The following is a 25,692-nucleotide window of genomic DNA, read 5'->3' as shown; positions in this document are numbered from 1 at the left end:
GTCTGTCCATTGCTTCCTTGAAGCAAGACGGTTCACCAGTTTGTCAACATGACATAATCAACCACATTGTTTGCACCAGGAACAAATTTGTCAGGTTGTCTAGTAGCCCTAGACAATCTCCTAACCCAATGATCATTGTTTGCTGGTTGTTCTTGCAAATTTTCATTTTCAGCATGCTGTTCTGGCATTTCATCCTGCAAATCAGCATTAATAGCTTGCTGTCCTGGCTGTTTCTGCACATGTAATGGCTCATTATCATGTGCAATAACTGACTGATCATTTCCAGCATCATTTTCTGCATTTACAGATTCATTTACAACGATTATTTGCTGTTGTACAACGGGCACATTTTGCTGTTGAAAAGATATTTCTTCCCGGAATACAACCCTACGGACCTCCTCAGTCTTTTTAGGTTGTTTATGCATGCGATCTTCCCGGAAGATAACATCATTGCTGCGTACTACTTTCCTTTTCTTGGGATCCCACAATCTATACCCCATTTCACCCTCGTCACCATATCCTAGGAAAATGCATTTACAGGACTTTAGCTCAAGTTTGCTGCGTTTTTCTTTATGAATGTGCACAAAAGCCTCGCAGCCAAACACTTTCAGGTGAGCATATGAAGGTGGCTTGTCCGACCACGCTTCTTGGGGGAAACCCCCTTCCCCCCCCCCCAACCCCAAAGACATGTTTGGTGACCGATTAATCAAGTGTACGGCTGTCATAACAGCCTTTGTTCAAAAACCATGGGGTAATGCAACATGAGACAGCATCGTACGGACCTTATTCTGTATGGTCCGATTCATACGCTCTGCAACTCCAATTTGGGGCGGATTATGAGGAGCAGTGAGCTCCCTCTTTATCCCTTTGCTATCACAAAATGCCTGAAAGGCCTTGGACACATATTCCCCATCATTGTCAAAGTGAAGACACTTAAGTGTCTTATTTGGCTGATTTTCAACCAATGCCAAGAATTTTTTAGACTTGTCAAGCACTTCATCCTTGCTACGAATAGGGTAAACCCATACCTTCCGTATAGCATCATCAACAAAGGTAACAAAATATTTCTTCCCCCCTAAAGATAATCCTAGCATCTAACATACATCTGAATGTACTAAATCTAAAGGAGAAGATTTCAAGGAAAGAAACTTTTTATGATGACGTCTGTACATATTTGCTATAAATACAATGATCACAATGCTCAAAATCAGCATAATGAAGACAAGGCAAGTAACCCAAACGAGAAAGCACTTTCATTCCTGTTTGACTCATGTTTTCCAACTGGCCATGCCACAAAAAAACACTTGGTTGCTCGATCACGGCAACAACATGGTTACACACACTAGATACATGAAGTGGATACAAAGTATTACTCTTGCAACCTTTGGCAATAACCCTATATCCTTTACAGATCTTCCATTTACCATCACCAAAGGTGGTATGAAAACCATCATCATCTAGCTGCCTTGTGCTAATCAAGCTCTTCTTGAGTTGAGGTACATGGCATACATGTTGAAGTGTGAAGACAGAGCCATGCTGAAACTATAACTGCACACTGTCAATACCTGCAATGTCACATGCATAGTTGTCCCCAAGATGGACAGCACCATGTCGACCCCTTGTATAGTCAGAGAACCACTCACAATGAGGGGTGACATGAAAGGAAGCACCTGAATTGAGAGTCCAGGTATGCATGCCATCATCATCTGTATCTGCAAGTAAGGCATATGCACCAAAGTGTGAAGAGACAAACAAAGAGTACGCCATTCCCACTATTACTGTCACGAGTGACTACATTCACCTCTTCAATTTTGACATTGCTCTTCTTAGGCTGACTGTCTTTCTTCTCTTCCTTTCTATCATCTCTCTTCTTGCCCTTTCCTTTCTCTTTCTTCCATTTGTAGCAGTCACGTTTAAAGTGACCTTTCTTGCCACGATGATGGTATTCAACATCTTTGCCACGTGATTTACTGCGTCCCTTGCTATCATATTTGCCTTTCTGCTGTGATCTGTTTCTAGTATGCAAAGCACTGGAAGACTTACTGGATGCATTGTTGTGCCAATTCATTTCTTCCATAAGTAGAGCACTCTCTACATCAGCATACAAAAGGATCATATTAAAATTGCTCATAATAGTCCTGAATGTATCCCAACTCTCTTGTAGAGTGCAAAGCAAGAAAGTAGCCTTAAATTCCTCATCAATCATGAACTTCAAGGCAACTAGCTGGCTGAAAATGGAGTTAAACTCACTCAGGTGAGTAGACATTGCTGTACTCTCTTTCATATGCAAATCCATAAGCTTTTTCAGCCAATACACTTTGCTTGCAGCACTCTTTTGTGCATACAGTTCTTTCAGTCTAGTCCATATAGCATATGCAGAATCCAAACCTTCAATGTTAAATAGCAAGGCATCGGAAATCGATAGCTCGATGGTTGAGCGTGCAAGCTTATTTAACTCATCCCAATCGTCCTATTCCATATTTGCGGGCTTTGCCCCTTGTGTTTTGATCGGCTTTGCCTGCTTCTTTTGCAACAGGATATTGTAGCACTGCTTTTGCCAAACTCCAAAGTTATGTGCTCCTTCAAGCTTCTTTATGTGACCCAAGTGACCAAGGTAATAAATGACCACATAGAAGCACAGATTTCAGATCTGTAATTAAAATTTTCAGAAGCACCAAACCATGTGCTACAACATTTCACAACTGATTATAGCTGTTCCAAGGACATATCATCACATTGCATGAGAAATCCCAAATTTTAGCTGCAATTTTTGTTGTACATGTACCCACATGCATAAAATTTGACATGCATGGTTAAAAGAAGCCCAAAATTTTGTGCTCAAAGCATCAAACACACATCTGCATTTTCTTTGTCATGCATAGAACAAGCTAATTTTGCAAAATAGAGCAATTTCAACAAAACCCCCAAAATTTACCAAGTGTTGATGTCCAAATTGTGTGGAATTCAACCTACATGTACATAAAATGACCAAATGCTGCACAGATTTTACCCAAATTGCAAAAGCCCCAAATTGCACGGGGTCCAATGTGCATCAATGTCGAGAAATTGGATAAATCTCAGCCCAATTTGTGCATGTACATGAAAAGCCCCAAATGTTGGAGGCAAGATTTCACAAATTCCTGCAATTTTTGAGACAAATTTGCTGGTCTTGCATCACATTTTGCAAATTTGGGAGAAGCCCCAAATTTTTTTTTTTTGGACTACAATTGCACAAATCTGACCTTTTGTGCCTGGTGCGTGAAACCCCGTCAATAAAGGGGGGTAGAAATTGATTTTTTTCTTAAAAAAATGATTTTGAAAGGTGTAATGGGGTCCATTGACCCCATGCAGGTCACCGACTGGATGTCGCCTACGTCTACCCACTACGAACCCGTCGTTGCCTGCGCCTACCCGCCACGAGCCCATCACGCGACTGCTGCCCGATGGTCATGCTCATGCTTGGTTGTTGCTCCTTGCAAACGTCACTTGCAGACGTCACTTGTGCTGTCCGTTGGTCTCATCTGTGAGCCCCGCTGCTGCCGTTACGCCCATTGGTCCACACTGGACCTGCCATGATCTTACTTGCCTCAATCGACTGCTTGACTGTGTCAACTCCTGTTCGTCTAGTCCACATGGGACTCCTACAACACTTGAGCTGCCTCTTGTCAGTTCTGATACCAGTTTGTAGTGACAGGTCAGGCACGAAGATCGAGGCATCAGGTGTTCCTTAGGTGCGGAGAGACAGAGAGAGAGAGAGAAGAGTAGAGAGTGTCCACGATTTTAAGTACAATGACAAGTGTACCACTTTAGGTTTTTAGATATATATATATATGCAAGTACAAGTGCTAAGGGTGCGTTCACACCTGAGCATATTTAAAGGCACGAGGGCCTTATTCCCAACATCTATAAACCTTTAAAGAGAAGCGACTCACATTTGCATTAGGCGTGATGATTTCATGTTCCTTGCACAAATAAAAATAAGCGCATTGAAATGAATTCCCAAGAATAAAAGAGCCGCATTACATCATCAACTTTCGAAGGACTCGCATCTCATTTTGCGTGGCATCTTGGACAGTTTCAATTACACTACATGCTAGGGATTCATCTTAAAGATAGATATAAGACGCACATATGAATTGCTAAACTTAATTGTTCGAGGCAAATTGATAAATGAAATCCTATATGTTACATAAGGCTAAGGTTTATTCGATTTAATTAGGATTTAATTGTAAACAAGTCAAGCTATTGTTACAAACATAGGTTGACTTGGAGACAAGGTAACCACTCATTGGTTTCTATCTTGCAAGTGGCCGCGATAAATCCAAAACACCCTTGGAGATATTACCTTTAACCATGATACAACTCGATGTCAATACTAGAAAACTTGAGTATCGTATTCCCAAGACAAGAACCTTGGACTAAAGGCTAGCAAGCTAGGGCAACTACCATCCGAGAACTATCGGATATAGATCCAATTGCATAATTGCTTACTCCTATCACATAGGAGTGGGGTCGGAAAGGGGGTATTCTCTATCCCTCAGATAATAATGGAAATTTACGCGCCAAGGCAAGAAAGACCCAAGAAGTGTAAACGCTAAGCGTCAAAGACAGGGACTTCACCTTTGTAGATGTTCCGAGCACTCGCCTTCACTATTGTTTGTGCTTGTAAATTTAGGAACACCATCTGTGAAAGGATTGTATGATCCCAAACTCACAAGAAATTGAAGTAATGAATCAGGTTGAATTCATGGAGGGCTCACCAAGCCACCCCCAGCTGGCCACCAACCCTAACTAAGGGGGTTCCAAATAACTGTGGCGGGAACGTGGACCAAACTCGCTATGAGAGGTGTCTCCATGGGATAGTTTTAATGTAGGAGGACACTTGGATGTCAGGGGAGGCTCTGGCTGTAAATTCCTTGCCTCTGGGTCCTAGTCAAATGATCTACGTGACACAAGATAGATTCTCGAGGCCCCTGTTACTAGTGCAAGGGTGGAATCTTGGAGGAAATAAAGTGCATTCTCATGGATTGCGGAAATCGTCCCTTTTTGAACAAGACTTGTATCTCAGTTAAAATGCTAATATTAAGTTTACTTCCAAGGAACCTGTTTGAATTGTTTTTGTGTCAGTGCCATAAGATTACGTGAACGAACCTTGTCTCCTAAAAGGGCTTAATTAAAAAAGCTAATTTTAAATGTCACACATAAATGTGGTAGGACCTAATTAGATAACTAAAGAACGCCTATTGAGGAAAGCGGGTGGGTGGAACCCCTGACGGATTGTTCTACGGAAGGGTGGTCCTAGAGAATTGGGAGGCTTCTCACAAGGTTTTATCAACGACCGACCTTTAGGTAGTGTTATATTAGAATCCGATTTATACCGTTTTAGGGGGTTGGAATGGGACTATGCCTCATGGGCAAGAGGTTGAGCGGTGCATCCTTCTCGTTTTCCATTCTCTTTGAACCAAGTGCGGCATGGATCTGCTTCGGCTTGGGTATCTCTACGTAAAGTAGGATGTCCAGGACCCCTGACGCTAGAATGTTGTCAAGAGACCTTGACCACGAGGAATCCAGATTTTAGGTCGATCCTAGTGGGTTCGGCCGTGAACATTCCGTTGGGAGGTGGACTCAGGAAACCCTAGGTGATAAACATCGGGTCATTCCATGGGAGTGCTGGGCAACGACGCCTAGATTCGTTTCTTGATGGATCGCAAAAAACGTACTTGGGCAGTCATTAGGCGCACACGTTACAACATGAGGGGTTAGTCAACTAGATGCAATGTTATATATTGTTAAGTTGGAATTGCAAGAGTGTGAAAGTATAAAGCATTGTAATGCTTAAGGAAAAGAAATGTCTACAACCTAGTGGAGGTTCGAGGCAAGTAAAGTTAGAGGTAAAGTTTCCATATGCTTCTTGGTACAGCTTCAACATTGTTTCACTAATAGATGCAAAGTGGATGGAAGAGGAGGATTTGGTAGACCATCTTTAGTTATTGCAACTTTATCGAGATGCCTTTCAGTTAGAGCTGACTTTGGTTAGGTTCAATAGAGCGAGGGTCTAGAACATTGTGTGATGCTCAAGGGGGAGATAGCAGTTCCACACTGCCAGTTTTGGATAGCTCTCGTATGTAGTGGATCTCGGATGTATTTAGCATGCATCCAAGGTATTGTGCTGATAGTATATCTGCCATGGGGTCACTACTTAGTGTACTAGTCATTGTGAGATGTATGCAGATGAGTATGGTTGTTACTGCGGCTTTGAGGCTATACTTTTGCATCAATTTGGGATCAATTCATAATCAATTGGGTATGAGTGTTTGCCTCAGTTTTGAGATCAAATTCTGATAAGTTTCAGCTTAGTTTTTGATCAGTTTGAGAACCGTTTATGGTCACTTTTGTCATAAGTTTTGCATCAATTGCTGTACATATTTTGTTTGAGGTTATATTTGTAGCAGTTTATGATTAGTTCTCAGGGCAGTAAATGATTAGCAAAGTTTGATTGAACTAAGTCAAAAACCTAATGTACCAAATTTACAATAGGATAAAAGGAAAGCATGCTATATATATTCAAAACCTAAAATGTTTGTGAATTGTTTGAGGTCACATTTGTAGCAGTTTATGGTTAGTTCTCAGGGCAGCAAATGATTAGTTATTTATGATTAGATTATGCTCAATTTTCAATGGTTTACAGTTGGTTCCATGGACAGTAGTATGTTAGTCAATGCCATTGATAGTTTCAACCATGGTTATGTTGAGAATATGCTTTACTAGAGTTGTGAAGTCAGAGCATTTGAGAAACATGCGTTATGGATGCATCCAATGGATTTCTAGCAATAGTTTTGGGCTAATTCTCAGTATTATCTGAGGATATTTATGTTGGTTGGAAAATTTAAGCAAGTTTGGGGTATATGGCATTGTTGGACAATAGTGGTCAATGTTGTGATTGTGATGTGTTGTGGAAATTCTAGTGCAATATGCTTTTTCTTTGGCACAATGCAGTGCAATCGAGGACGATTGCAGGGATTTCAAGGGGGAAGTCTGTCACGAAGACGTGAAATTTTGAGATGCTCTAATCTTGCTGATAACATTTGATCAAGGTATTAATCAAATGTGAAAGGTAGTTTAGCACATGTGATGCATATGGCAGTTATTTCATGGTAATAGGCCAAGGACCTCGAGGATGCAGTGGATGTCAAATGCAAAAGTTGCAATAAGTTATGCTTGATAGGTACTAAGTGGTACTTAGTGTCAGATACTGGCCTAGACCAATTTATCGGCCACTAATGTCAGTGGTGATATTAGTGGCCGATAAATTGGTGACATTAGTCATACAGCCATAAGGGATCAGTCCTACAGTATGTGACAACAATTTGGAGTCCTCTAGAAGCAGGTGATAGCAGCTCGAGGTCCTTTTGGTGCAGATGACAACATATAAGATGGGGCAACAATCTTTTTGGTGGTCCTAAGCTGTAGGTGACAACTTCCATGGTTGTTTGAGTAGGGCAAGCCAACAATAGTTTTCCAACGTTTCTTGTGATGAAACTTTGAAATTTCTCTCTCTACAACATTCTCTCTCATTCCCTAGCCATTTCTTAAGTTATCTCAGCATTTTCTAATAGTTTGAGCCATCAAAGAAAGGTCAATCTCTACTGTAAACCCTAATTTACAGCATAAAGTAGGGTTTTGACAGCAGCTTCGGGATGTATGCCCAGAATTGAGGACCTAGGACTTGAATTCTAGTAGTTGAAGTTGAGGAATTTCAAGGAGATTCAAGACGCCAGCCAACCAATATTAGATTTGAGACTGAATTTGTCTTTCAAGGAGTAGGCTGAAGGTCAATCCCCAAGCAAACTGAGGGGCAAATTGTTTTGGAGGCTTGTTGGTCAATTTTGATAGCAAGAGGCACTTAGATTAGTAGAGGAGGATCTCAGTTGTACTCCATTCATTTGCAATATAAGTTAAAGAAATATCGAGACGAGCACCAGTTTTGGGGTCAACATGGTGTCCAATGTCCAAAATTAAAGTGTTAATATTTGCATTTTCAGTTTATGTGAATTTTATGCTTGCTGTATTAGTGTTAAATCAAGTTATTTACCACCCTATCCGAGAAGGAAGGCTAGTTTCACATCCTCTCTCAGATCATGGGTAATTTGATACAATACAATGGTACAATGAGAATGACTCATCACAGTCCATACAACATAGAGCCACTAGACTAGAACCATGGATACCTAAGTAGTGGGTGATCAAGCCACCACCAAGGTGCCTTGGAGGGAACCTGATGTCGATGTTGATTGTACTAGCTCTTGAAAACAGAGAGGAACCATAGAATGTCTTTGTGTCTATTATCAATATCATGTAGTAGCATACAAGACCATCCTATCAAAAATGCCTCCAAACATATGTCACCATGGATTCCTTGCCTGTGGCCAGACTGCGAAAGTGTCCTCTCATGTGAGTACAAGACTAGGAGCCCAGCCTGCCCTCTGTCAAATACCAATCCATCATGAACGTGGATGTCAATGCTAGCTCCAGGGTTTAAACTTGCCTGACTTTGGTCAATGCGTTAGAGATGTTCTTTTTTGGAACTTGTGTACCTGTATACATGTATAGATGAGGTGCGGCTGTTCCGTCTCACCATCCTCTCACACTCCCTCTCTGGCACTAGAGAGTCTTGAGGGATGATTGTAGCACCAAGACTAGGAAGCAGCAGAGAAAGGGGTAGTCAAGCCCTTCCCTTGGTCTCAAGAAGTGGATTCCTTCTGTGCCCTGGACTTCTCCTTGGTTAGAGAATCGGAGTCAGAGTTTGAGGAAGAGGATGACTTGCTGGAGGAGTCCATATCTCACTTCTTCTTCTCCTTCTTTCGTGAGGCTGCTAACTCCTTGCAATCCTTTCACAAATGTCCCTTCTTACCATAGTGATAACACTTTGCCTTCGACTTCTTCTCGTCACCCTCTCTGAAGTGGCAAAAGCCTCACTTGATCCTCCTTAATGAGACAGAAGCCTCCCTTGTAAACAGAAAGATTCCTCATATTCAAGCAATATCGAGGAGATATATGTGAAGCTCAGAGTTGTAGATGATGTCTATGCCCTCAAGGCATCCGCCACTCCATCAAACAGGGGAAGCTTGTAGAGTATTGTTCCCATGAGACGTGCAAGAAGGGCAGATTGCATGTGTCGAAGATGGTCATGTACCTGTGTAACATGGAGCAAAAATGGTTGAATAGTCTCCTTAGACTCAAACTTCATTTGTTGAAGCTGTCCATAAAGGGTCATTGTATGGATGGTGGAAGGTGTTGCTGTCCATAAAGGGTCATTGTATGAATAGTCACGCACATCATCCAAATCCCACGTAAGCACAACTTCCTCATGGTCGTCCTCATCAAAATATTTGGGAAGTGAAAAAGGACGTTGAGGACGGGGAATAGCTCCACAAACACTGTACCAGATCTGCTTCTGCACAAACTAGGCTTTCATCACAGCACTCCATGTAAAATAGTCAGGTCCATGCAACTCATCATCTGTAGAAGTGCACAGAGGAGTCATATGGAGAGGATAAGAAGAGAAGATAGAAGGTAGATAGAGAGAGAAGATAGATAACCAAATAGCAAAGACTACACAAAAATAGAGTCCACATGCAATATTCACAAGCTGATCACAAGAACACAATGCTGCTAGTACCAAAATTTGCGAGCAAACAGTTAAAAGATGTTGCCCAGCAGTGGAGAAGTGTTAGACACTGAAAATGCAAAAAATCTGGTTTAAACACAACAGGTGACAGCAATATAGGAGCCGCTAGGTGCAGCCAGAGGGTCCCAGCCTGAAAACACAGATCCAGGGAGGGATGACAGCAGCTGATGCTGCATTAAATGCAGCAAACTCAGAAGGGCAGGCAGCAAACAGGTCATCTCCCGATTAGCAAAGAAGGTAATGGCCTGAAATTGGCAGAAAAACCAGCAGCAGGGAAGTAGATCTTGCAATCTGATATCATGTTAGAAGTGGATGTAGCAATGGAAGCATAAACAAGTGCTGAAATAAACTGCTGAACACAAGACATAAGAGAAAGAAAACAAAAGAACATTGCAAAAGAAGAGAACTCAGAGATGTGCTCAGGAAATGGAATCCATATACCAAATACGAGACGATTGCATACAACAGTGAGTCACTGGCTGTGTGGGCATTGGCACCGGCACCGGCTCCTCTCTCCAATGGGAAGTCCACCTGATGAATGATGATGATAACTAAGGAGGAGGAGGAGGAGCCCCACAATAAATAGACACTAAATATGCCAAATACAGCAGCTGGTCGACCAGCATTAAATGCTGGTGATTAGCATAAAATGCCACAAATAAATCACTACAATAATGCCTAAATTAATGATGATGTGCCCAACCTTGACAGGTATGCATAGATTCACACATGAGCTGACAATACTGCTAACACCCACCACTTCATTAGGGTGCTCAATATCCTTACCTTTAGCAAATTCGAGCCATCATTGCTTGCCATCAAAGACGAGTACCTTCCCTTAGTGGACTTGATGTCTTGGTTCAGCCCATGACATATCATCCTATAGGTTAGTTGAAGGATCATCGAGAGAGCATTTTGTACATGGTGGTAGCTTGTACTTACAATTGTCATAGTTAGTTGCTTTTTACTTTCATTTTCATTGTTGTTCTTGAGTTGATATGTCATCGCTAGATGTACTTGTTTCTTTGTCTCATAGGGCATTTTGGTTTTTGGGAGATGTAAGTACATCTTTCTTTCTCTCTCTCTGTGAGAGTCCATGACAAGGGGATGTGGCATGCTGTTTGTTGGGGAGATTGAGGGGAGGGGTTTATAAGGGGGATAGATGGGAGAGTGACTTGAGAGAGGGAAGGAATGGTTCCTTTTGGGCCCGGGGGGGGGGGGGGGGAGAGGGATTTGGGGAGGGGGCTATCACAGGGACATATATTTTTAATACTTTGCCTAGCATTTGGCTTAGACATTAATCAAATGCACATGTGATATGCAAGTTTATTAAGTTACAATGACAGGCCAATTTATACGATTCACCTAGTAAAGAATCCAATCGCTATGAAGAAAGTTCTAGAAGATTCTTTGGAATCTAGAATAATGCTTGTATTAGGATTGCTTATGTCATCGCTTATGTCAGTGATGTTATGTCATCAATGACGTTATCATCTAGAAGCTTCTCTTTCATGTCCTCTAGTATAAATAAGGGTCTTGGGCTACAAGCCCTTTGATCAACAATTGGGCTCATGTGAGGCAAGTCCTTTCTAGTTCCAGTCCATGCCATGTATCTCTAGTTTTTGTCTTATCTTGTCTTGTCTTCTCTTTGATTTAGTCTTGTATCAAGAATCTAACCTTGTTGTAAACACCATTGACACATGGTTATATGAATCTTGGCCATGCCATTTGGGCTAATGGATGCATTTGCAACATTTAATCGTGTGTTGGATCGATTTTTTCGACCTATAGGTCTTTCATTGGCACACTATTTGATAATATCATATTTCAATCAAAGAATAAGACCATGTTGGGTGTAAAGTCCCTTTGTCTCTGTGTATATAGTCATACGGTGTGAACACACCCTTATTGTACCCTAACATATAAATACATTCTTCCATTCTTTGTGTACCATCACAATCTGGTACACCTATCTCTGCATTCACTCTCCCTAACTCTCAACTCTGTTGCTTGCGCCTCTATCTCGCACTCCATTGTGCACTTTCTCCCCTTCAAATTGGTATGAGAGTTGTGGCTAAGGTGTGCGCACTTCCCGGAGCCCGTGCGAGACATCGCTAGCGCTTTGCTCATGAGAAATCAGCAAGTCATCATCTTTGCTGGTCAGGCGGGAGCACACGCGAGACAAGCGACAGTGCTTCAGGCTCGTTTTTGCTCAGATTGTCACCAGAAAGTTCACGCATAGCCTTTGCAGGCCAATACAGGTCAGGACATCACTGTTTTGACACACGTGTGTTGCCAGGACAGACAGTCAACAGTTCCCATCCAGACGACAGCACGTGCAGGCTCGTTTTTGCAGGCAACAATTGATTATGGTCAGCGCAACAGTTTTTTGGCACTTCCAGCAGGTCAGCGACAGCAGGTGCAGTCACGAACTATAGGCAACAGCTCACGAGGACAGGCGCACGCAGATTCGTTGGGCAACAGGCACGCGGGACTAGGCGACTGGTCAACGGCTGGTTTTGTCACGTTATCAGCAATTTTCATCAAATTTTCATTAATTTTTGCAAGCAGGCCCCTTGCTCATTGACGAGGGTTCGCGCGTGGAAGCACAGTGCTCAGATTTGTGCAGATTTATGCCCAAAAATCTGGGGCTTTTCCAGATTTAGTGCTGTTCATGCATAATTAAGGCATATGCGTCAGAAATTGCAGACATTGTGCGCGTTTAAATTGGGGATTTCACCAAATTTAGTGAAATTTTACCCATTTGAGTAAAATTTCTCAACATTAGACCGATTAAATTTGGGGCTTTTGCTGTATTAGTGAAATTTTGTTCAGCCGAGTCAAATTGGCTGACATTCGTGCACACTTGGACCTAGAAATTTTAGGGCTTTTGCAAAATTTTGTGAAATGTTGCTAAATTTGCCCATTTTATGCTCCCGAGAACATGTATTAATGCAATTGGGGCAGATTTGATAGTGAAATTTTGGGTCTTTTACTGAAATCTGTGGATTTTGACAAAGTTGATGCGTGAAATGCACCTTGGGAATATTGTTGAAGCAATCTTATTGTCATAAGCAGAGTGATTTGAGCATTTTTTATCTCCCGCTTGTGCGATTTTGGAGAAATTGCAAAGATTTCTTGGTGTTTTGTGTATCAAAAGTTGATACGAGCACACATGTATGCAGTACACATGTTGGGCAACTCCCATTGAGTTGATGTATTGCTGATTATTCATGTTGCAGTAGTCTTAGTGATCATTTGCAAATCTGGGATTGTTGCAGATGTATTTTTGGTGATATTGCTGAAGTGGGAGTTACGTGGCAGTGATGTGTGTATTTAATGTATGCTGAAATTGCAATCATACTGTTGAAAGTCATTCATTCTACTGGTATACATGTACTTGGACTGAACCTTGCTATTATTTGCTGATTCAGCTCATTTTTGCTGTCATAAATTGCAGCATTGAATTTTTGGTGTATTGCTGAAAAATGGCTGCAAATGCTTCTAGCAATAGTGACACTAAATCCCTCTTTGAAATCAAGAGGTTTGATGGCATGGGCTTTGCCTAGTGGAAGGATAGGATGCAAGGCGTTTTGTTTCTCAAGGACTGTGAAGATGCTCTCTTGGAGACTAAGCATGCAGCTATGATAGATGTGGATTGGGCTAGACTTAACAAGAAGGCCATTGCATACATTAAGATGGTAGTGTGTGATGATGTACTTATAAACATCAATTGTCTTGATACATGTTATGCTATATGTAAAAAGCTTAAGGACACTTATGAAAATACAACTCTTGTGAATCAAGTGCATCTTATGCGTAAACTTGTGAACATGGAGTTGGATGAGTCTAAGTCAATATCTGAGCATTTGAGTGCTTTCACAGGGGTTTTGAGTCAGTTGCATGACTCTGGTTTGGCGGCTTTCAATGATAAATTGAAAGCTATTTTCTTATTGATGACATTGCCTGATAGCTAGGAATATTTGGTTGTATTACTTAGCAACAAACCTGCTTTGACTTTGGTGTTAGAGGTTTAATCCTCAATGAAGAATTCAGAAGAAAGTCTAGTGGTGAAAGCAGTGGTTGAGCTTATCATGTAAGAGGCAGGTTTGAAAGAGGGGTAATGCAGTCGATAAAGGCAAAAGCAGAAGCAAAAGCAAGGGCAAGCAACATGATATCACATGCTATGAGTGCGGGGGTAAAGGGCATAAAAATCCCGATTGTTGATACTTTAAGAAATATCAAGTAAGAAAGAAACAACAAGGTAAGAAAAAGAAGGATGATAAGAAAGATGATGATAGCTCTTCCTCAAAAGAAGTTGCAAAGGCAAATGTTGCATCTATTGTGGTTATTGAAGAGCTTTTTGACACTGAAGAGGTACTTGTTGCAGGCTCATGTACTGATGTAAACGTTATGGCAGCAGCAGGTGATATGCATATCACCAAAAAGAATGTAATCGATACTTTACTTTCAGCTCATGATGGGCTGTCACAATCATGGATAGTGGACAAGGGTGCCTCTTTTCATGTTACCCCCTCTTTGGAGTCATTTTTTGAATACATTGCAGGTTGCCTAGGCAAGGTTTACTTGGGTAATAACTATGCATGTGAGATAGAGGGTGTTGGCACCATTCACTTGGCTCTTGAAAATGGCCAAGAGCTGATTTTGTAGGATGTCAGATTTGTACTTGGCATAAAGAAAAGTCTACTATCAGTTGGGCAGCTTGATGTTAGAGGGTATTTTACTACCTTTGGTGGTGGATCTTGGAAGGTCCATAAGGGCTCTATGCTGATTGTTAAAGGCAACAAAAGGGGGACTTTATATTACTTGCATTGTAAAGCACCTGGCAAGTTCTTGGCTATGGCTGAAGTCCATTTACAGATGGAGCTTTGGTCATATGAGTTAGAAAGGCTTTCAGGTTCTCTTCTCTTTAGGGAGATTTGATGTAAAAGGCTCTGGTCTCGAATTTTGTAATGATTGCTTAAATGGAAAACATGTGAAGTCTCCTTATTACTTTGGTGTCGTTAATAATGCACTCTATTGTGTGCACTATGCCTATAAATTCGTATGGGGGTGCACGGTACTTTGTTACTTTCATTGATGATTTTAGTAGAAAGTCACGGGTGTACGTACTTAAGAGCAAAAAGGTAGTGTTGGATGCTTTTAAAAGGTTTCATGCTTTTGTTTATGAGATGCATGGCATTAAGAGAGAGTTGGCAGCCCCTTATAATCTTGCATCAAATGGCATGGCTGAAAGATATAATTGTGCACTTTGTGAGAGAGTCAGATGCATGCTGTCCACAGCTAATCTCCCGTAGCAGTTTTGGAGAGAGACTCTTAAAACTGCAATTCATGTATGCAATTGCTCTCCCAATTGTGCATTGGAAAATGGCATTCCTGAAGAGGTTTGGTTTGGCAAACCTTCATATGACCATTTGCATGTCTTTGGTTGTGATGCCTTTGTGCATGTACCTGTAGAACAGAGGACCAAACTAGATATGAAATCCATCAAGGGCATCTTCATGGGATATTGAGATGAGGGAGAGACGGGTTATAGAGTTTGGCTTTCTCAGGGCAGGAAGATAGTACGTAGTATTTAATGAGGCAAAGTTGCTGAAAAATGCTACACATGGTGATCTTGACAAAAAGAAGGTCAAATTTCAACATGAACAGCCAGCCATTCAGCAGCCATTAACTGAAAGTTCTGTCCCTTTTGATGCTGAAAATGAGCAGCAATCTATTGTGCTACAGCCAGAAGATCATGGACAGCACGTAGATGCACAGGATGAAATAGGACAACAAGAAGAATATGCTGAATACAGATTACAACAGCAAGAAAATACTGAAAATCAGCCGCCTGGTGATGGTACGCACATTCCTCAAGATGTAGGCCCACTGCTTGATAATACAGATCATTGGGTAAGAAGGTCGACACGGGCCAGAAGGTAGCCATAGAGGTTTCAGCTATCTTTGGATTGCATTTTGTTGACTGATGAGGGTGAGCCTATGACATTTAAAGAGGCACAATCATGTGAAAACAAGAGAAAGTGGGAGCTTGCTATGGAGGAAGAGATAAAGTCTCTATATGCAAATAACACATGGGAGCTTGTACCTTTGCCCAAAGATAGAAAAGCTATTTCTAATAAATAGGTTTACAAAGTGAAATGTATTGATGGGAAACCCAAGTACAAGGCACGGCTGGTTGCTAAGGGCTATACACAGAAGGAAGGTATAGACTTCCAAGAGGTCTTTTCACCAGTGGTGAAGATGACTACGCTCCATGTTTTGTTTGCTCTCATTGCATTCTTGGATTTAGAGTTTGATCAGATGGATGTGAAGACTGCTTTTCTTCATGGTGACTTGGATGAAGAGCTGTACATGAAGTACCTAGAAGGATTTGCTATTCCAGGAAAAGAGCATTTGGTTTGTAAGCTGAAACGCAGCTTATATGGGCTGAAACAAGCCCCTAGACAATGGTACAAAAAATTTGATACCTTTATGCTCAGCCATGGATTTAAACACAGTCACGCATATCATTGGTTATATACTAAAAAGACCGATGATGGAAGCCTTATTGTGCTGGTTTTATATGTGGATGACATGTTGATTATTGCAGGACAGCATAAGAGTACTTTGAATGCTCTTAAAAGGTAGCTGAGTTCAGCCTTCTCCATGAAAGATTTGGGGGCAGCTGAACACATTTTGGGCATGCGCATTAAAAGAGAAAGAGGGCCGTGTTTGTTGTTTCTCTCACAGGACAAGTACATTAGCAAAGTGCTTGACAGGTTTAATATGGCTGATGCTAAGCCTTTTGGTGGTGCCTTTACCGCCACATACAAATCTTAGCAAAGTTGATTGCCTTTTGGTGTGCCTTTACCGCCACATACAAAGCTTAGCAAAGTTGATTGCCCTAAAGCCACATACAAAGCTTAGCAAAGATGATGCAGCTGCTAGTGCCATGAAGGGTATACCTTATGCATCAGCTTGTGGATCTTTGATGTATGCCATGGTTGCAACTCGCCTTGACATTGCTCATGCAGTAGGAGTTGTTAGTAGATTCATGTCTAACCTTGGCAAGCCACTTTGGGAAGCAGTGAAATGTATCTTCGGATATTTGAAAGGTACATAAGAAAAGTGTATATGCTATGAATAGGGTACACTAGAGCTGCAGGGATTTTGTGATTCGGACATGGCAGGAGATCTTGACAGCAGGAAATCTACTAGTGGGTATGTTTTTACTTTGGTTGGTGGGGCTATCTCTTGGTGTTCAAGATTGCAGAAAATTGTGGCACTGAGTACTATAGAAGCTGAATATATTTCAGCCATGGAAGCTTCTAAGGAAGCTATTTGGCTTGGTTGTTTGTCCAAGGATTTTGGTCTTTCTTTACGTACTCCAATGCTTGGTTGTGATAGCTAGAGTGCAGTATGTCTTGCTAAGAATGCCATGTTTCATGCACATCTACCAAACACATAGATGTTTGGTATCACTTCATTCGACTGGTCTTGGATGATGGTCTTGTCACACTGACTAAGGTCAAAACCCAAGATAACCCTGCAGATGTTCTCACTAAGTGTCTTGCAAAGGCTCAACATGAGAATTGCATTCATTTAGTGGGAGTGGGTTAGCTTAAAGGTACCACTTCGAGCCTTTAAGTGGGAGGTTGTTGGGTGTAAAGTCCCTTCGTTTGCATGTATAGAGTCATATGGGTGTGAACACACCCTTATTGTACCCTAACATATAAATACATTCTTTCATTCTTTGTGTATCATCACAATCTGGTACACCTATCTCTGCATTCACTCTCTCTAACTCTCAACTATGCTGCTTGTGCCTCTATCTCGCACTCCATTGTGCACTTTCTCCCCTTCAGACCAATCATTGGATACATTTCACTACTTTATTTGAAAAACCAATAAAACAAAGCTGGTTATTAATGTAAAAAAGAGTGAATTCTTCATGCCAGAAATTTAGTTCTTAGGGCATATTGTCTCAAAAGATGGTGTTAGAATGGACCCTACAAAAGTGGAAGCTGTGAGAGTGCACAATGGAAGAGGAAACACGAACATGGAGAGAGAAGGGAAAGAAAGATTGCATTGAAAGAAGAGAATGGAAGAAGAAAATTTGCATTGAACCGCAAAAGAATGCTGAATACAAAGAGGGTCGATTAGTCCCTACGCGCAGCCCAAGGCATCAATGAGGGCACCAAATTAGGTTGATGATGGAAAGCGCTATCAGAAGACGAAGGAGAATCCTTGAATGTTGGAGTGTGTTGAAACTTGTAGAAGATAATTTGTGAATGATGGTAGTCAAGTGGGGGAGCAGTATAAATAGCAAGAAAAGAATGAAATTGATTGATTGCTGCCAACAATGCCCAAAACTATTGGCCGACTGCATATTTTGAATAAAATAATGAAGTTACCATTAATAAAATAGTGTGAATTGACTCTCTAGCCTTTGAAAGAGACATGTAAAGGGCTAGAAACTCTTCACTGCTAGAATGAACACACCAAAAACCGATTAAAGAAGAAATGCATGCTCTAAAAAGAGCTGCCTCCTCTATCAAAACACATGATAGATTGAATGTCAAACATCCTAATGTCCCCATTTGACTCAGATTGAGGCTCACAGGCAAGAGATGCGTGTGCAAGATACATGTGACTGCTAATAGTAGAAGCCAAATGTAGCTGGCCTCATTTGAGAACCTTGCAGATGTACACAATTTTGGGGATTGTGTTTGTATTATAGAAGTTTCATATGCTACTTCGATGAAGTTGCTTTGACCCCTTCTGCATTGCTGAAGAAGGGAGTCTCATTCTCATGGGCTGATAAGGAAATTATATCATTCAATAAGCTGAAAGAAAAGCTTACTCTGGATTTAGTGTTGATCTTGCCAGATCTCCAAAAAGCTTTTGTTGTTTAGTTTGATGCATGTGGGAACATCTTTAATGTAGTTTTAATATAGGAAGACCATGCTGTGGCATATGAGAGTAGAATTTTATAGGGTACTAAGAAATGTTTGCAAGTTTATGAGAAAGAGTTGCTTGGTCTAATTCATACTCTTTCCACTTGGAAACACTACTTGCTAGGACTGATTTTGCTGTATAGATAGATCATCAAACTTTTCGATATTTTCTTACTTGGACTAAAGTTTCTGAGAAGCACATGTGATGAACCAATTTTTTTATCCATGTTTCACTTTTAGATAGTGCACATGGAGGGTTTAAAAAATGTTGTGGCTAATGCATTGTCTAGGAAACCACAAGTTTCAACAGTATCTATAGCATATTATCATGAGTTAGATGGGAAGAAGACACAGTATGCGGAGGATGGAGACTTTGCTAGGGTCTATGATTCAGTCAGCACTATGAGAACTATACTCTTAGGGAGAGCTTTTCATTATTTGCAGGTTTAACAAACATGCTCATTTCATTCTGGTGAGGAAAAAGAGACAATCACATGGCAAGATTATTCATGTAGAACATCTTTAGATATCATGGCACATGAAACCAGACTTCCTTTTGGGAAAGGATGGTAATGACCTAGATTAACACTAATTACAGCAAGTAATAAATTCACATAAAATGAAATTCAAATGCTAATGCTTAATCTTAGACAATGGACAACCTTTTGGCCCTAAAACTAGTGCCCCTTGCATTATTTCTTTAACTTGAATTGCAATTAGATGAAGTACACTTGAGATTCCTTCGATTGCCTTCGCTATCCAAAAGCCTCTTTGTGTCACAAGTGACCAATAAGCCTTCAAACCAATCTGCCCCTTGGTTTGCTTAGGGATTGACCCTCACTATATTCCTTGAGTGGCAAATTCAGCCCCAAGCTCAATGCTGTCTGGTTGGCCTCTTGCATTTCCTTGAAATCCTCTAATTTGACCCATTGAAACTCAAGTGCTAGACCTTGAAATCTGAGCATGCTTCACAAGGTGGTTGTCAAACCCTAAATTTTTGTTGTAAATTAGGATTTATAGCATAGAATCTTTGAATTTTCCACCTCCAATGGTTGGACGATGCCAATGAAACTTGAGAGATGGTTGGAAAATGCGAGGGAATGTTTAGGAGAGAGAAAATTCAGATCTTTATCACGGGGGGGGGGGGGGGGCTGAAATCTACTGTTGTGTTAATAAGACAGCCCATACACTCTCCTCCAATTGGTACATCCCTAAATGAATTAATTTAATAATTATTTTAGTGCCAAAAAAATTAGTTTGACCAACCAACAATTAATTTGGCTAGGCCAATTCATCTCGCAAGTATTCCTAAGTCTTCTTCAGTCTCGGATTGGCTTTAAGTACAATTAAACGCTAAATTCCTAGTGTCACCCATAGACACTTATGGCTAATGACATGTCTTAGGTCAATTTCTAGCATCAAATGCCACCTAGTATTTGTGCAACGTTACTTAAGACAACTTTTTCCTTTAACATCCGTTGATTTCCTCGGGTCCTTGGCTTGTAAATATGAAATAATCTCGGTTGCACTTCACGTGGGCAACACATACTCAAACATTGGATTAAAAATTAATCCAAACCTATAGAGGCTGCCTTGTGTTTCAGGATCTATTAGAGTATGACACTCTCTCCAACTCATACTCTTTGTCTCGATCCTTGAGACATGGGAGTTCGGGGGTTAGTATTCCTTCATTGCATATTGTGTTTACTGCATGAGCATTGTATTGTATTCAGATTCATTTAGTTTCTTATTCTCTGTGTTCACTGTCTTTGAGTTACCCTACCTTAACTGTTTTCTATTATTAGTTTGTGCTTTATTGTATGATTGTTTTTGAGTTTCTATGATAGGGCATTTCTCCATAGTTGAAACCATCTAGATGCTTTTTCTTAGGCAAGGAAGGAAGAATGAGCACTTGCACTAAGGATGCCATAATGGCTGAGTGAGGTCCTTCAGTAGGAACCCTCCTAGAAACAAAGAGAGGACCCGGGGGGGGGGGGGGGGGTTTGGCTGTGAATGAGGTCGAGAATGCTCCAATCCTCCGTCCTTGTCAAATTGCCAATCTTTGTTTGATCGGTGATCCGATCTTTGGTCTTCTTTGCATTGATCCTTGCAATCTTCTTGATTCTAGTGGTCTCTGTGATGTTTTGCTTGACAAGAACCATGCCACGGGTTGTCATGGTCCTCATTAGAAGCATCAATAACTGGTTGTCGATCTATCCTTTTGGATTGTTTGCATAAATACACAAATAAATATTTTGCATTTTGGTGTTTGGCTGCTTCCGATCAGGAAGAAATTGGCTATAGAGGCTGCGTTTTGCAGCAAATGGCTTGTAGATGGCTGCCTTTGCCAAAATCAATGGACTTGTCATGTGAAAGGTTGCATTTTGTTGACTACACCCTTTAGGCCCTAGGGGCTGTAATGCAAATTTCACACAAAACATCAAAGAGAGTGTGGTGTCCTCCTTGTAGATGCTTTGAGTCCTCTTCTTTGGCGATGATACTATGTGAGAGCATAATAGAAGAGAAACATGAACATAGAGAGAGACTTAGATGAACGCATAGAAAGGAAGGAATAGACTTTACTGTTTTGAAAATGATTGCTGAATACAAAGAGGAGTGATCAGTCCTTGCATGCAGCTTGAGGCATCAGTGAGGGCACTGGATTGAGCTGATGAGAGAGAGAATGGCAAGCTGAACGGACTGAGAATGGCAGCGAAAGAAGATGAGCAGAAGTTTTTTTTTTTGGGGGGGGGGGGGGCGGCGGCGCTATTTACAGCAGCCAGCCCCAAAACTGGCTGACCAGCAGAGAAATGGGCCGACAGACTGCAGTTAGCTGTATAAAAAATGCAGCTGACTAGTCTTGAATGCTGCCACCTCAGCATAATGGCCATCGCCAATGTGAATGCAGCCATAAACTGGCACAGACTGAAATGCACCAAATGGAATCAGTGATTGGTAGTGTGAGCACATTGAAACACATGAAAAACAAAATGCAAGGTTGCAAATCAAAATGCAAGTGCTATCAGAGCTCCAATGTCTCAGCGAGGCTCCCATGGAGCTCACAACTAGGAGATGACAAGCATGGAATACAAGGAATGCTAACACCATGCTAGGGCAAGAGGGTGAAGCTCAACTAAGGAAGAAGCCGTAGGTCATGGAAGTGCTGAACTATTTGAGTCTCTAACCCAACCAAAATTGGTAGATGCTCGCAATAAGTGTCCTTGATTGAAATGCACATCAAGCATAATTGCCTACATGAGACCTTAGTATACGCATACCTTGACTTCAATGAAGATGCTTTTGGTGTGTTGGGGAAAGGATAAGGAGAATTCGCACTACCAAAAGGGATGCAAGCTTGAGATATAAGATAAGGAGAGTTGAGATGAATACGAGCTTGAGCAAGCCTTGTGGGGATCAAAAGATTCATAGATGGGAAGGGGGATGATATCTCTGTTAGTACCATAGGCATTTGAACCAAGGGAGTTGCTATGCTCCATGATCCTTTCGACCAGAGTTTCTTGTGGGAAAGTGGGCTCGGTTGTTTCTAGCTACTTACTAGAGGTAGATAGTAGATGGCAACCTATAATTAGAGATCAATGATGCATCTTATAACAGAGTCAAGATAGGTTCGAGGATCCAAGTCCATGGGGTCAGAATGGGGGTTTTGTCTTAGAACTAGTTCATAAGTCTTGTAAATCCAACACATACTGCACTAGGTTAAGAGCACCTCGTGTAATTCAACCCATTGAAATTGGTCTTATCACTAGATATGTGCTTTGTTATAGCAACAAGATGGGATGGCGAGTTTGGTAGGGGATGGGTGAGAGATGAATCATAATTGGGCACTCTCTATGTGGTACTAGGATTCTAGTCATAAGTATTCTAGTATTGTGACTAGGAATTGAAGAAATTGCTAGAATAGAGTACGATGGCCCACTAGGCATAAGATATGTGTATAAACTGTGCAGCCATATAGTAAAATTGGGGCTTGATATGCATGGGATGGATACCCTTGTGTTTGAGCTTCTAGAGATGCTTAGTTTGCAAGTGGAACTGCCATCACTTTTGTAGCTCCAATACTCACTTGATAGTAGTAGTTTGACCTATAGGATTTGTGCCTAAGTGAATAGGACCTTTGTAACTAGCCTTTCTTCTAAGAGAGGGTGGTAATGACATGATTAATCAACAATGATAGCAAGCATAAAATTCATGTAAACTGAAAATGCACACTTTACCACTTTAATCTTGGACAATGGACAGTGAGTTGGTTCCCCTTGCAATATTTCTTTAGCTTTTATTGCAAATGGATGGAGTACAACTGAGATTCTTTGATCCAAGTGCTACTTGTTTTCATAATGACCAACAAGCCTTCAAACCAGTTTGTCCCTTGGTTTGCTTGGGAATTGGCCTTACCTTGCTCCTTGAAAGACAAGTTTAGCCCCAAATTGAAATTGGGTTAGTTGGCCTCTTGAATTTTCTTGAAATTCTTTAATTTCAGCTATTGGAATTCAAGTCCTAGTCCCTCAATTTTGAGCACGCATCCCGCGGTGGCTGTCAAATCGTAATTTCTAGTATAAATTAGGATTTACAGTAGAGATTTTTCAATCTCTCCACATTTGATGACTCAAATGGTTGGATTTTGGTTAGATAACTTAAGAAGCTGTAGGATGAGAGAGAATGTTGTAAAAAGAGAAAATTTAAAGTTTTGTTTTGCAAGAAAGGCTGAAAAATTGCTGCTGCTTTGCTCAAATAGCATGGAAGCTATTATCTATAGCTTAGGACCACCAGAAAGACTGCTGTCCCCTATTGTATGTTGTCACCTGCACTAGAAGGACCTTGGGTTGTTGTCACCTACACCTAGAGAGCTCCAAACTGCTATCATTTGCCGTAGGGCTTGTCCTTGGTGGTTGCAAATCACATTAACAACATCTTCTTGGTCTTTAACAGCTGCCTCCTCTCTCACAATGGCTGAAATAGACTTCTACCAGTTCCCAAAAACGTTTTTCCCACTTGCATGGGTAAGTTTTGTCAAGTGCCAGCCTTCCAATCCCAATTTCTGGCATTATTTAACTTAATTTAATAATTATTCTAGTGCCTAGAAAAATAATTCCACTAGCTAATAATTAAATTGGCTATACCAATTTGTCTTCCAAGTATCCATGAGTAGTTATTAGCCCTTAGACTGGCATTAATAATGTGACCATTGACATTAGTGACTTGGAGTAGTGGAAGATAGAAAGATGGAAGAAGAGAGTGGGTCTTGAATGTGAGATGTTGTGCATGTGCTAATTTGAGAAGTTACTTGTCGTTCTACCTCTAGAACCTTCTCTTCTTAGATTGACATGTTGGTATGTCTCCTACGTCTCTATGATAACTTATGCTTGATACTTGCATGTTAGTGGGAGCAACAAACAAAGGATTAACAAAAATGTGTGTGTGCATGAGGAGAGAAACATTTTTGATACATGGGGCTTTGGCATCTCTTCCACCTAGTCATTTATGGTTTAGGACAATAGACCTCTGGATTAGCTTTTTACACAGCCCTTGTATTTGACTCTCTTAGTTTTTTGTGCTATATTATTACCACCCCTTACTTTACCTTAGTCTCCCCTTTGACCAAGGTGTTTATTGATTTCATATTATTAATTAAGATCAAGGTGATGAATGATGTTTGAGCTTCACACGTGTTTGCCTTTTCACCATATTTTACTTGGTAAAGTTAGAAATATGAACTTCTGCAATGTTATAATTTGGATTGTGCTTGAATATGAAAGCTACACGTTTGGCTTCTAAGGTGCTCTGTATCTAGATGGGGGACTTGTGATGTGTGTGCGTGATTGTCCTTGGTGAGCTTGTGAGAGAGTCCATAATGTTGATGCTACAATAGCCGCTCTTGTTGTGTGTTGACAGTGGGAAGAACTTGATGGGGAGCATGAACAAATGGACTACTTGAAGCAGCTGTTGAAGTGTGACTGTAGTAATTCTGTTTGTGGATGATTGCTTTAGCAGAGTGACCGATATCAATAAAGTCAGTACTAGGCATGTAAATGTGGACAGACATGCAGTGATGCTTTCTAACCCACATCCTTAATGTGTGACAGAAATATCAAAATTTGTAGCCTAGGCACTATGTGAGTGAATCATTCAAGGCGGTTGGCTCGTGCAGTTGTTGGGATCGTTGCAGTGCGTTTCAATCATGTAAAAGAGTGATCCCATGTGAAATGTGTAAATCTTTTGGGGTATCCTCACCACAAGAAAGACCAAACAACGGGATTGCACATAATACATCAAGGTCTTGATTGACTATCCATTTACAATGGTGGCTTGAATTCTGCTTGTTGTTGTGTACATTAGGAAAATGTGCATCAATATGAATTGAAGGGTTTGTGTGATTTTACAAAATGCTATGAAATGCTTGAGAGAGAGAGAGAGAGAGAGAGAGAGAGAGAGAGAGAGAGAGGGACGATGGACAAGCTCTGCTGTGTGCTGCTCTAAGCCACAAACTGGGCCAGCCCTATCCTGCGTGCAGTCTGTGCCCCCTGCAGGTCGGGACCTGCTGCCCTAGCGCCACCAGTCAGCATTGGATTTGGTGGGAAGCAACATTCTGCACGCACAGCCGCTGCTCTGCCCTGCGCCCTGGCCTGTTCCTGTTGCTGTTGAGGTACCCTGCCCTGTGAACAGAAATAGCAGCTCTGCCCACCCATTTCCGTACACATGGGCTTGCTTTTGCAGGCTGGCAGAGAGAGAGAGAGAGAGAGAGAGAGAGAGAGAGAGAGAGAGAGAGAGATGTCTCTCCCTTTCTCTGTGCCTGCCTTCTTCCTCAGCAGCTGAGCTCTGATGTGCAGAGAAACGGACATCACTTGGCACCAATTCAGAGGACAGCAGATAGGCTGCCGGCAGGTGCCAATTTGGCAGACAGATCGATCAATCAGACAGGACATGTGGAATTGCTGAGCATGATCAGTGCAGGAATGTAGGAGTCAGTAAAAGGCCGAACAGACTGCCCAGCTTGTGTGCAGGAAGGTTACTTCCGCAGGCAAA

The 25,692-nt window shown here is 41.3% G+C and overlaps 1 protein-coding gene across 2 annotated transcripts in view; it reads left to right on the top strand.

The window, feature by feature from the left end:
- RAP (RAP domain-containing protein) overlaps positions 1–25,053 on the top strand; it is a 48,634-nt gene extending 23,581 nt beyond the window's left edge. Inside the window, exons 3-4 of one of the 2 annotated variants that reach the window (XM_087690152.1) lie at positions 24,562–24,619; positions 24,753–25,053. In XM_087690152.1, the coding sequence (XP_087546278.1) occupies positions 24,562–24,619; positions 24,753–24,754 (60 nt within the window). In that variant the 3' untranslated portion in view covers positions 24,755–25,053. Of the gene's footprint in view, positions 1–24,561 lie in introns of both variants that reach the window. The other variant, XM_087690151.1, reaches the window with a different exon arrangement.
- The last annotated feature ends 639 nt before the right edge of the window (positions 25,054–25,692 follow it).

Source organism: Lygodium microphyllum, chromosome 12 (assembly GCF_053477565.2).
Source record: "Lygodium microphyllum isolate KBCC chromosome 12, Lygodium_microphyllum_v1.1.10, whole genome shotgun sequence".
In the NCBI taxonomy this organism is placed as follows: domain Eukaryota; kingdom Viridiplantae; phylum Streptophyta; class Polypodiopsida; order Schizaeales; family Lygodiaceae; genus Lygodium; species Lygodium microphyllum.
Note: the sequence above shows the minus strand (reverse complement) of the source record. Positions and strands in the feature narration are given on the sequence as shown.